Source organism: Lactuca serriola, chromosome 2 (genome assembly GCF_051521515.1).
Source record: "Lactuca serriola cultivar US96UC23 chromosome 2, Lser_US96UC23_V15, whole genome shotgun sequence".
NCBI classification, from domain to species: domain Eukaryota; kingdom Viridiplantae; phylum Streptophyta; class Magnoliopsida; order Asterales; family Asteraceae; genus Lactuca; species Lactuca serriola.
In genome coordinates this window covers 110,675,336-110,688,606 of record NC_136409.1, presented here as the reverse complement: position 1 = coordinate 110,688,606, position 13,271 = coordinate 110,675,336, and the positions used below count along the sequence as shown (strand labels likewise).

Below are 13,271 nucleotides of genomic sequence, written 5' to 3'. Positions count from 1 at the left end.
TTCTTCCTTAAGCTTCCTTTCTTTTCTTCGACCCTGCAAAAACATCAAAATGTAATCTTATCACATCATGTATTAAGAATCAAAAAATAGGAACTTAAAAGAGTTAGATGGTGGATTTTACCTGAAACAGAGCCATGCATCTTGACTCTCCCATCTCTTAGATCTCTCAGGTAGTCTAGGCAGCTTCGTTTCCAATGCCCCTTCTTTTGGCAATAAAAGCAAATGGACTCCTTTGGCATAGTACGTGGGACAATCTCAGCCTTTTCTGGACATCCAACATTGCCAGTGTCCATTGAAGTTTGGGAGTTTGATTGACTAATCAAGTTTGCTTGACCAGCGTGCCAAATCATTGTTGATTCGGCCGTAGTAAGCAAATGGGTCAAATCCATGAGGGTCACATCGTGCTTCATCATATAGTACTCTCTAACGAACTCACTATATGATTCAGGAAGTGACTTAAGAACCCAGTCTACAGCCAACTCCTTGGAGATGACAACACCCAACATACCCAACCTGTCAATGTGTGGCTTCATCTCTAAGACGTGTTCACACAAAGACTTTCCATCTTCGTGCTTACTTGCCAATAGGGCTTGAGTGAGCTTGAACTTTTCAAGCCTTTAAACTTGTGGGTCAGGGAGATCAATTGGAGGAGGTGGAGGAAGTGAAGCATGATCTCTTGTTCCTCGATCGTATCGTGGAACATCATCTTCAAAGGATTCAGGAAGACCATCGTTGTTTGACATCTACAAAACGGGAGAAAATTCAAGTCAATTGATAAGAATCCTTAATGTAACACCCAAATGAAACATCAAGGCTAGGATCCAACACAATACTCTACAACCTAGAAGAGGGATGTCGTAATCTAGTTGCAGAATATTTAAAGGTAGGTAAATGACGATTTACCAATTTCCACCATGAAAAACGAAAATGAAGTTTAAGTTTTAAATGAATTGAAACTCCTAGATCTTTTGAGATTCATTGAACTTTTCAATGACATGTTTAATCTCGATTATGCCCTTCAAGTTTGCGACTCGGATGCCGAGGATCACAAACAAGGTGTGAATAACCATGCGAATCAACATGGTGCACTCAATGCTACTATCATCTAATCAATGTGTCGGTTAGCCATGCACGCTCCATTGATCTATGATAAACATCGAGCCACCCTTCACTACCAATGTCAACCCCAAATTAGTGTGCCGGTTAACCACGCACGCTCCACTAACATTTGACAAGGGTGCGAAGTGTAATTCCATGGATTAGCATACAATTTCACATTTTGCCTAAAGTAACTATAAATTAGGAACTTCTAAAAGCATTTAGTTACTTTGTACTTCATTATACTTATAATGGAAGGTTGTGTCCTATCTTACCCGTTCGGCTAACGACCCTCCACTAGTCAAGAGTGCGGTGGGTAAGAGTGGATACCCATTCAATCGCCATTTTATAGGCAATTTCCTTAAACACCCCTTATAGACCAGCTTCGTGAATGAGGCCTACTAACGGTAAGACCGACTCTTTACTCATACATATATATAATATTAGACTTTTAATGTTACATATAGTATAAGGGTGTATTTTATACTTTTAAAATACTAGGTGGTCTAATTTAATAAATTATACTTTTAATTTAGTTAAATGTAAACCAAAACTTTATGGAATTATTAACTCTCTTTTAATTATACATTTAATTAACTTAATAAGACCATAAGGATGTAATTTGAACTTTTCAAAATACTAGGGTTTCAGAATTTAATATTTCAAAATTAAACTTTTCATCAAATTTTAGATTCCAAAACTTGAGGGCAAGTTTTGAAACTTTTCAAAACATTATGGTTTAACTATTTAAATTTCAAAACCTAAAACTATTAAGTTCAAATTTAAAACTATAAAACCTTAAGGGTGTAAGTTGAAACTGTTTCAAACTTTATCAAGAATATTCTAGATCAACAATTCAAACAAGGAAATTAACAATTAATTGGTGGTTATCTAATTTTGACCTAGTCCAATTATATGCAAGATAATTCACCAAATAATGGTGGTTATCTAATTTTGACCTAGTCTAATTATATGCAAGATAATTCACCAAATAACTTAAAAAATTAAACATTATCTTATAAGGCAACAAATATTTGATTAATTGGTAATTATCTACTATTTTGGCAAGGATAATCACCTAATATCATAAAAATCTGAATCTTACCAATAAAAAACATTTTGGTAATTATCCAACAACAAAAGAGCATAAAATCCCGATTTTCCCTCTGTTTGACCCCGGGACTCGCTGAGTCAGGGGCTGGACTCGCCGAGTCGGCCTAACTCGCTGAGTTCATCCATTGACTCACCGAGTCAGTCAGGCAAAGAGCAAAAACTTCGATTTTCAGGCAATAAATGATAAAAAATGCATCAAATTCATTAACAAACAGCCCTAGGCTCTGATAGCACTGATGGGTTTTGAGCACTACATCATTCCTATGGTGTACATGCAAACCCCCCCTAATGCTTCGGATCTAGTTTGTCTGATGAACATGAAATTGAATTATCCAAAGCTATAAACCTTAGATCTAATAAAATACAACTGAAATTAGGGTTTAGATCTTACCTTTGATTGTTATGTAGCAATAACAATCTATTCCTCCTTGTAATTGGCTTCAGAAAGCTTAGTGCCTCAAGTGTTGCACCTCTAATGGAGTCACAAACACCACTAACAATAAGGATGAAGGAGGAGAAGAGGAGAGGCACCCAAAAACGTCTAGAAACCCTAAGGAATCAGTTAGCCACGTTTTTGGTGCCCTAGGGGTCCTTAAATATGTGGGGCTATTAGGGTTATCCAACAAGGAAACTCTAATTTGACTGCTTAGGCTCTAAGCAGCTCATGAACTCCCTCCTTAGAGGCCTTGGACAATTTCTTATGGATTTCCCCATAGAATTCGTCCACTCCATCCTCTGTGGAGTCCATTAGCCTAATATTCAACTATCACACAATTGACAGTTCTAGTCCCCTTTATTTAATTAATGTCTTTTAGCCACAAAATCAATTATCAATTAATTCTTGACTAATATAAATTAAACACTATGATTTCTCCTTTAATATATTATTCATATAATATATTAATAAATCATAATTAATCTCCCCTCTCTTTAATTCTTCCTACAAGTTGCTATGGTGAAGGCAAACCAAAAGGACCATGCTCATAATCGGGTCAAGTACATACCAAAATAGTTATGGACTTAGACACTAATCCAACAGATATCACTATGGATTTCATCACTAAGCTTCCCAGGACCGCACGTGGGGCAGATTTGATTTGAGTCATAATGGATTGGCTGACCAAGAGCGCGTATTTCATACCGATTCAGGAGAGCATTCGACCAAGAAGCTAGCCGATATTTATGTGCACGAGGTAGTGGCACGGCATGGAGTGCATGTATTAGTAGTATCAGATCGAGACGTCCGGTTCACTTCCAGATTTTGGAAGTGGTTTCATGACGAGATGGGGACTCGTCTTGACTTCAGCACCGCTTTCCACCCTCAGACAGACGGGCAGAGCGAGAGGACGATTCAGACTCTCGAGGACATGCTTCGGGAATGCTTCCTAGACTTCGGTGGCAGTTAGGATACGTATCTTCCATTAGCAGAATTTTCGTATAACAACAGTTACCACACCAACATTGACCGCCCTCCCTTCGAGATGCTCTACGGGAGGAAATGTAGGACCCCGATATGTTGGGGCGAGGTTGGTCAGAGAGTCATCAGGAGTACTGAGGTGGTGCTCAAGACCACAGAGTTGATCCAGAAGGTCCATAGCAGACTGCAGAATACGCAGAGTTGGCAGAAGAGTTACGACGACAGGAGGCGTTCGGTTTTGGACTACCAAGTAGGCGATATGGTCCTCCTGAAAGTGTCACCTTGGAAGGGTGTCATTAGATTCCGGAAGAGGGGCAAGCTGGGCCCCAGGTTCATTGGTCCCTTTAGGGTTTTGGCCCGAGTGGGTCAGGTTGCTTACCGTTTGGATCTTCCAGCAAAGCTTAGCCAGATCCACAACACTTTCCACGTTTCTTAGTTACGGAAGTGTTTGGTGGACGAGTCAGCAGTGGTACCATTGGAGGATATTCAGGTTGATAGTAGCCTGAATTATATCGAGAGACCAGTTGCGATCTTAGATCGGAAGACGAAGACCTTAAGTAACAAGGTGGTTCAGTTAGTGAAGGTGCAGTGGCAGCACCGGAAGGGTTCAGAGTGGACGTGGGAGACTGAGGAGGAAATGAGGGAGTAGTATCTGGAGTTATTTTCAGGATCAGTAGCAGCAGACTTCGAGGATGAAGTCTAAGATAAGTGGGGGAGATTTGTAATGCCCCAATTTCTGGTATGTAATTTAAATATGATATTTCCCTTTCTTAAGAGGTACTCGACGAGTCAGTAGCCCGACTCGTCGAGTAGAGACGGGATTTGCTCGCGTTTTAGCGAGTGACTCGACGAGTCCATATTCCGGACTTGGCTAGTCCGCCAGTCAGGATGAAACCCTAAATCCCAGGGTTTGTACCCTATTTAAACGTCATTATAGCCTCCTATTCCAGCCTCCAGCACCTCTAGAGCATTTCCCCTGTAAACCATAGTCCCTATTGTTGAGCTTGAGTGTGTTTGTGCTAGCTTGGAAGTTTTAGAAGAGAAGGAAGGAAAGAAGATCAAAAGAAGAGAAAGGAGATCCAAAATCTAGTCTTCATTTGCTACATATCCTGGTAATAAAGTTAACACCTTGCTTATTCTTCCATTAAACCCTCTTTTATGCTTGTTTATGCTTCTCTTGGAACTTTATATGATTCAAACTCGAGATTTGAACTCTCCTTAGGATGGAAACCATACATCTGGATGTTATTGAGCTCTAGGAGCTCAATGTGGCTACCTTTATGCAAATATAGCCTTGTTCCAAACCCTAAGTGCTTATTGTTGGATGATTTTGGTGTTTAAGCCCCATTCTCTTGTGCATGCACGTAAAGTTGGAAACTTTACGTGTAAAACCATCCCTAGAAGCCCAGATCTATGAATTGGATGCACTAAAATCGACTAGAAGTAATGGCATGCATGAGACTCGACGAGTCGTTCTTAGGACTCGACGAGTCGGTTCATGCTCAGGAACAGACTCAACGAGTTGTTCATACAACTCGGTGAGACATAAACTGGACATGTTCATATGATGAAGGAGAACTCGACGAGTTGTTCGTACAACTTGGCGAGTCGGATGAAGCTAGACTCGATGTTAGTATCGTAGAAGAAATCGTCGAGTCTTTGCCAAACTCGATGAGTAGAAGCGGACAGAGGATTAGAAAGGATTATAGGGACTCGGCGAGTTGGCGGCCCAACTCGGCGAGTCCGGTCAACTGAAAGTTGACTTTGACCAGGATGTTGACTTTGACCAGGGGTAAAATAGTCATTTTACCCTGAGATTAGTTATCGGTATTTGATTTAGTGTTTATGGGATTTGTAGCCGGTGAGTTCCGGGGCAGCAGTCATATAGTTTCAGATTTAGCATCTTAGCAGCCAACGTTACGAGGTGAGTTTCCCTCCCAATAGGAACGGGTCTACGGCCACCATGCCGGCCCGTTTAGATAGTAGTAGTATGTATGCTTGATGTCTTCGTGATTCATGCATGTTTTGTTATGTGTAGTATGTCGGGAAAGCTCGATACAGTATGTGATTATGCTATATGTTCATGATATGTTATATCCAGTTTATTCTGGACTTCGGTCCGATGCCGGGCGGGGTCTGATGCAGTGGGCGGGGCCCAAGTTATTCCGGACTTCAGTCCGATGTTGGGCGGGGCCCGATGCAGTGGGCGGGGCCCAGTATGTGTTATTTGTATTATTGTATGGTAAGTGGTAGTTTGGGGGAGCTCACTAAGCTTTATGCTTACAGTTTCAGTTTTTGGTTTTAGGTACTTCCGCAAGTAAGGGGAAGAGCTCGGGTTGATGGCATGGCATACACCACAGCTTCAATTTATCCCGAGAGTTTTTATTAAGATATTTTGATATGTTTGGACATCAGTTGATTTGATACATTCGCTTTTACATTGAAAAATGTGATTGTGGTTTTTATTATATGATGATTAATTTCATGGTTTTAGTAATGTTTAAATCAAAAATTTTTGGGTTGTATTTTTGGGATGTTTCAAAATTGGTGCCTTCGACCCGCTAAACACAATGAGGAAACTCACCTCAAGCTGTTGATTCACTCGAATGATTCTCTGACTGTTGGCCCAGAAAATCCCCATGCTATCAAAATCAATAACATCCAATTATTAATTGGATTCTAACTCATAACCAAAAGTCTTAGCTATTTGGCCCATAACTAGGGTAAAAGACCATTTTACTCTTTATCTAACTTGGCCCAAAACCAAGGCCCAACTCAATCATATAAAGGCCCAAATCCTAAAGTCCAATAAATATGGCCCAATCTTTAAATTTGGGCTGGAACCTATCATTGGCCTAAAATCCAAGGAAGCCTAAAATGCTAGCCCATAGCCCAAAACAGAGGTCTAATGGCCCAACTAGGCCCAAACTTCCACATCCACACTATGGCCCAATACCGAGGATACTAAGCCTAAAGGCCTATCTGCTAAGTATGTGGGGTGTACTCAGCTCGTACACTTAGCATACTTCATCTAGGCCTACTACGCTCAATGTACCAGCTGGGTACGCCCTACGTACTCCCTAGTGTGCCAATTCACTCCATTAAGCACTTAACCCGCAAAGTCCTTCATCCAAACTCTCAAATCTTGTCCCTAAAGATGACTTATCACGTAAAGTTGGAAACTTTACGTGCATGCATGACTTAATGGGGCTCAAGAGCTCAAAAAGATCTTAACAAAGGTCTTAACACATGCATGGGTCAAGATACACCATAAAGCTTGCATTTTTATGCATAATGGACCCTTAAAAAGTCTAGACCTAAGGGTTAAGCTTTCTTAAACAACCTTTACTCACAAGGACCAACTAAAAGGGACCAAAATAAGCCATAAAAACCCAAACAAGATCTACACAAGGATTTGTCAAGCTAAGATCTTTATACCTCAAATGGCTCAAATTGAAGATGATAACTTTGGATCTCTAAACTCTACTCCAAGGAATGAGTCTTCAAGCTCCTTCTACCACTTCAAAATACACAAGAACACACCAAAATTCTTCACAAAAGCTCAAAAAGCACCTAACAAAGGCTAAGGGCGAGACTAGGGTTTAGAAGATATGGAGGTTGGTCTACAATGTTCAAGAGGTTATTTTAAGATGCATAAATAGGGCACAAACCCTAAAAATTAAGGTTTATCCCAGGCCTGCGTACGCCATGCGTACTCCACGTACGTCCAACGTATGTGGAGGGAATACACGATCATTAGGAGCCTATTACGCTAAGTGTACTCATAGAGTATGCCCCACGTACTAGCAAAGGACCATATTGAAAACAATTTAACATAAGGGACTAAAAGAGGAACTTACCCAAACTTGAATGTTACAAGTACCCTTCAAGATTGCAAAAAATATCTATCAAATAAAGACTACAAAATAGAAAATGACTACTCTATCCAGAAAACGAGCCATCGAAAGAGAATTGTTGTTTCGGGGTTTTGTCATCTAGTCATGATTAGAAAAAACATGAACCCCATCATCGCTCCACGTTCACCTGTGTGTCATGCCGCAGGAAATCTAACAATTACAAACCTTTAGTATTTCCAACCTTCTTCATTCCAGATCAGTTCCAAACCACTTTAGGATGCCTTTCAGCCTCTGGGATTAGTCCCAAATGGTCTAAACCAATTAAGCACAAGATGGAAGCACAATTACACTATATACCTCATATAACATTATTGTTTGTACTTTAATCGACAAATAGTTATTCCTACCAATTATCATGACCTAAATATAGAAAAAGAGGTTACAAATTTAGTATTAACCTCTTGGAAGTCATGAACAACCCAAATAACAAGACAATATTCCATATACACCACTTTAGTACATGATAACTTTCATTTCTCAGCCCAACAATTGTTCAATATTTCGAGTATATCTCAAGATTTACAACTCATATTGATTTGATATCATAGTCCTTGGAAACTAGACTCAGTTTTCCCTAACAATGCCAATGGTGCACAATCCAATTCTGCTCCGTTTAATCGCTACAACCCTTGCAATTCGGGGAAACATTGTTGTGTAGAATTTCAACAGTTATAAAAATCGCCACATTTGTGCATAAACTCAACCATTTATGTTTCTAATGATTCAAAACATAACTATGAATTAAAAAATTCATCGTTACCTCTTGGAACCCTTGAAGAATACAATGAGAGATCGAATGAGAGAAATCTAATACCAATTTCTCACCCTTGATTCAAATGTATGCCTCTCCTTTACTTAGATCACACACAGACTTCACAAATGGAAACCCTCACTTCCACACACTTTAACAAGAATATGATGGCTACAAATAGATGATAAACTCCTATTCTAGGGTTAGCGTCTCTTAAATACCCCCATACCTTCCACAGTTGGCACTCAAAGTATCACAAAATGGCTTCTAAGCCCATGTACATGTTCAAGAATCATTATATTACACTTTCGTCCTCAAATTTCAACTTTAAACCAAGGAAATTGTTAGTTTAATAAATAAACTTGGCAAAATATTATTTTAATTATTAGTAGGGGAATTAGGGTCGTTACAAATAATCCAATAAAAAGAATTAATCCAATAAAAAGAAATTAAAAAAATTAAAAGAATTATTATATAATAATTCAATAAAATTAAAAAGAAGAGATGTAGAAATGGTCCATGTGATTTGGTAAAAAGACACAATTGCATAAATGGCCGCCGAATGTAAATTTGTCATTTAAAAGAGTTAATTGTCAAGCTGTTAATGTTAACGATATAGGGACCAAAACCGCACAAGGTATCTAAAATTGGACTACCTATACACCACCAAATATTTTTGGACAAAACCACATATTTTTAAAAACCAAAGGGACCATTTTTGTAATTATGTCTTTATTTAATGTAATTTAAGAAAAATTCTATATTACCCTCTAAAAGTGTTTAGTGTACTCCTTTGTGAGTGGAATAGTGCGTGTATACCCCTATGATTTGAAAATTTCTGTGAGTGCGAGAGGGACATGTATAGTAGCATGCTAATTTAGTGTTATGTGGATATTCCTTAATATCTCACAACAAATTTTCTTTGCAAAATGAGACATGATATTTTTCAATGATTTTCCAAAATCAACATTTTAATAAAAATTTTTGAAGATATTGTAACATGTATCTAAAGAATCATTCAATATTCTATGGTTTTATGATTTGCTTTTAATATTTGATTGTTTACAATTCAAAATTCTGGATAGATATATAAGACATCTTATGCTATAGGATTACATTAGCAAGATTGAGTGTTATATGGGATCACAAACCCATGATTTTTCGATGGCATTTCATTAATTTATTCATTAACTTATGGCACTTCATGGTTCCTTGCATCTAATTTGTCACAATCTGGCAAAGCACTTCATATAGAAGTTTTATAAGTCACAATCCGACTTAATTTGTCGCAATCTGGCAAAACAATTCATGGTCCATATGATTATGGGAAATATATTTGTTGCAATCTTACAATCAAATCCCATGAGCTAAATGGTAATTGATGCATAATATGTTGTATATACTAATGATTAGAAATTCAGTTTTTTCCTTTGAGGATCTTAACTAAAATCTTAGTAACTCGAATCAATATACTTCAAATTTCCAAATCCAGAAATTTTACATATAGAATACTATTTGGTTACATTACTGGTCATATCTCAATGTACTATATCTGTTTATCTATAATAGCAACATGTTTACATTTCGTTACAAGTATACACATGCATTATAATACTTTATTTGTTACATATTACAATTATCTATAAATAGATGTAAATATGTAGCTGTAATGAGCAAGTAATTGTAAGTACTAAGTACATTATTATGTGTAAAGAAAATGTAAATAAGTTGTTACATATTGCTATTATTGGTAAGAAAATGCAATTAACACATGGATAATCATTAATTATAACAAGCACAGCATAAATACAACATTGTTTCCAACAAACAACTCAATGAAATATTAAAAAGAAACTATAAAACGAATTAAAATGTTTAGTTTTGGCAAGAAATAACAAGATTTATATGCTTTCTTCATGTATATGATTCAGGTCTCTTTGGTTTGCTCTTAATGATTGCTTCAATCTTCTCCATCACATCAGGTGTAAGCTTAGGAATAACATCAATCGCCTTCATATTCTCTTTAATCTGCATGTAACATTTTGATGCAAACCCATAAATAACTTCAATAGAAGTCGTAATTACAGTGTAACAGAAGAAATGATCTATAATCAGTTAGATTGCTGGAAATACAACAGTTTAATTGAAGAAATGAAAGCAATGTGATCTGACCTGATACTCCTTTGTAGCACCAGTGATAACAGATGAAACATTAGGGTTTGCAGCACACCATGCGATTGCAAGCTGAGACAAAGGTACATCTAGTTCATCTGCAATTGGCTTCAAGTTCTTAACCTTCTTCAGCACATCATCCACTAATGATCTACTTGCCAGATTCTGCAAAGAAACATCGGAATTTGTTGATATAAATTTAATCCCTCTTTCAAAACTACGAATTCCAAAAGTGTTCAAAAGAGATTCACCTTGTAGTTCTCCAATGCAAAACGACTATCAGCAGGAACTCCGGCGTTGTATTTTCCGGTCAAAACTCCAGATGCGAGAGGACTCCATGTCGTAAGCCCAATTCCATAGTTGTTATACAGAGGAAGATATTCGTTTTCAACCTAAAAGACGAACACCTATGAATCATACAGAAAAGAATCGATCCAAAACGGATCACGAATTCACGATTTGGGTTTGTACCTTATGTCTAGAAAACATATTATACTCAGGCTGTTCGACAATCGGTGCAACAAGATCCAATCGCTTTGCGATCTCACAAGCTTCTGTGATCTGTTGAGCAGACCACTCACTTGTCCCCCAATAAAACGCCCAACCTTGATTAATCACAAAATTCATAGCCCTAACTGTTTCCTCAATCGGTGTGCACAAATCCGGCCTGTGACAGTAGATCAAATCAACATACTCCATGTCGAGTCTTTTCAATGACGCTTTCGTTCCTTCAACGATGTGTTTTCTGGATAAACCCTTATCGTTAGGTCCGGGTCCACCCCAGAAGATCTTCGTGGAGACGACGATATCGGAGCGTTTCCAGCCAAGCTCACGGATGGCTTGGCCCATGATTTCTTCAGCTCGGCCATTAGCGTAGACCTCCGCATTGTCAAAGAAGTTGACACCGTTGTCACGACAACATTGGAGTAGGGTTTTGGCTTCTTTCACATCTATTTGGTTGCCAAAACTGATCCATGCTCCATATGATAACTGTGATACCTTCAATCCAGATCGACCCAGATTCTTGTATTGCATTTTTCGTGTTGATCTCGTTCACTTCTTCAAATCGTGTTTCAGGTGCGTGACGTTGAAAATGGAGTTCAGAGGAAGTGACGCAGTTGATTCTATTTGGACTCGACATCGACGAGTCCATCAAACTTTAGGGTATTACATAAATCATCCCTTAACTATATATCATCCTTAATGTCATCCCTCATCATTTACAAACTTGTCATTTGGCTTATGCTAACGTGCCTTTCTAATATAGTGTTTCATTTAACTTCCAAAGTGGGTGCTTGAGAACGTGAATCGAACAAAGGGAAGCAAGATCGACAAGAAAAAGGTAAAAACAAGAACCCATGTCGATATGAAATGAATGTGACATAGTTATCCATAGATGTTAAAGACTCGGAAGCCATACTCAAAAGAGTGTGCCACAACATATAATGGTAGTTCAAGCTTCAAACAATGTCATAACCTTCGGTCTCGAAAAAAGACCGAAACCGAACCGGTCTAAAAAGGACATGTTCGGAAAAAGATTGGTCTGAAAAAACCAATAAAAAAATATAGGACTGTTTCGAGATTTGGTCCTGAAAAAAAAAATCGGACCATTATGAGACCAATCCAAAACCGGTTTGAAACTTGTCTTTAGAAGTCAAAGTCCATATCCATATCATTTTTTTTAATTACACATTTGTTAATCACACATTATTCAACTTCTTTCCTTATTTTTTTTATTAAATCTCAGGGCATCATTTTTAGTAAATATTAATTTATAATTTGATGTTAATAATATATTTATTAGTGGAAAAACCCAAAATCGAAACGAAAAAACATAAAAATACCATAACCAAACTAAAAATGACGAAAATATACCTAAAAAGGTGCACGCAAAAACTGTGAAACTATGCTGAAAAAGACCGAGACACGGTCCAAATAAGACCCAACCGAAAAAATACCGGTTAGAAAAAAGACCAATCCGAAAAATATTCGGACCCTTTCAAGACCGATCTAGAACCGCCAATACACATATGTAACATAACCAATCCAAATCTTGGATCAAACACCATAACCTGGCCATCAAAAATTAAAGTTGGGTCATATTCTAAAACACACACACACACACACACACACATATATATATATATATATATATATATATATATATATATACACACTAGACGTTACCCGCGCTAAGCGACAGGGGTGAATAGTTTGTTGCGGCAATTATTTTCATTCGCAAACATATGTTATATTTCAAGGAACGTAAGTTACTTTTCGACGAATCGTATTCTTTCGGTGTTAATTTGTCATTCAGAAATGTTTATGTTGCTATTTTGGATTTAATATAAAAGTATGTTAGATGTATTTTGTTCAAAATAATGTTTTGTTCTAGATTAAAACTAAATGTATTTTGTTTTTTACAAGACTCTAATAAGCTTGTCATGACTTTAAGGCTTGTACGTGCCACCAAGCTTTACCAAATGTTGTCTTAACTCATATATGTGTATAAAAATAAATAATAGTTAAAATAACATATAAAAATATTAATTATACACAAAATTGCCGCCTTATGTCACGCCTTAAATAGACGACGTGACTCGCTAAGGCTCAGAAAAACTTAAGGTTTGACATTGCCGCCAAGTCACACGTTAAGTTATTTAGAACTTTGGTTTTTTATACAAATATACATTGTCGATTAAAAACCAATTAAATCTTCGTTTTCAACCCTTTTTGGGCCAATTTAAACAAATTCAATTCTAATTTCTATTTATCTCTCTGCCTTTGAATCCTCTTTAGTAAC

The 13,271-nt window shown here is 37.5% G+C and overlaps 1 protein-coding gene across 1 annotated transcript; it reads right to left on the bottom strand.

The window, feature by feature from the left end:
* Positions 1-10,055: 10,055 nt before the first annotated feature.
* On the bottom strand, positions 10,056-11,586 carry LOC145086623 (putative voltage-gated potassium channel subunit beta). Its single transcript, XM_079024440.1, has 4 exons — positions 10,940-11,586; positions 10,720-10,860; positions 10,469-10,633; positions 10,056-10,324 (listed from the first exon to the last, which is right to left on the bottom strand). Exons 1-4 carry the CDS (start codon positions 11,501-11,503, stop codon positions 10,211-10,213), a joined length of 984 nt encoding a protein of 327 aa, XP_078880566.1. The 5' UTR covers positions 11,504-11,586; the 3' UTR covers positions 10,056-10,210.
* Between the last annotated feature and the right edge of the window lie 1,685 nt (positions 11,587-13,271).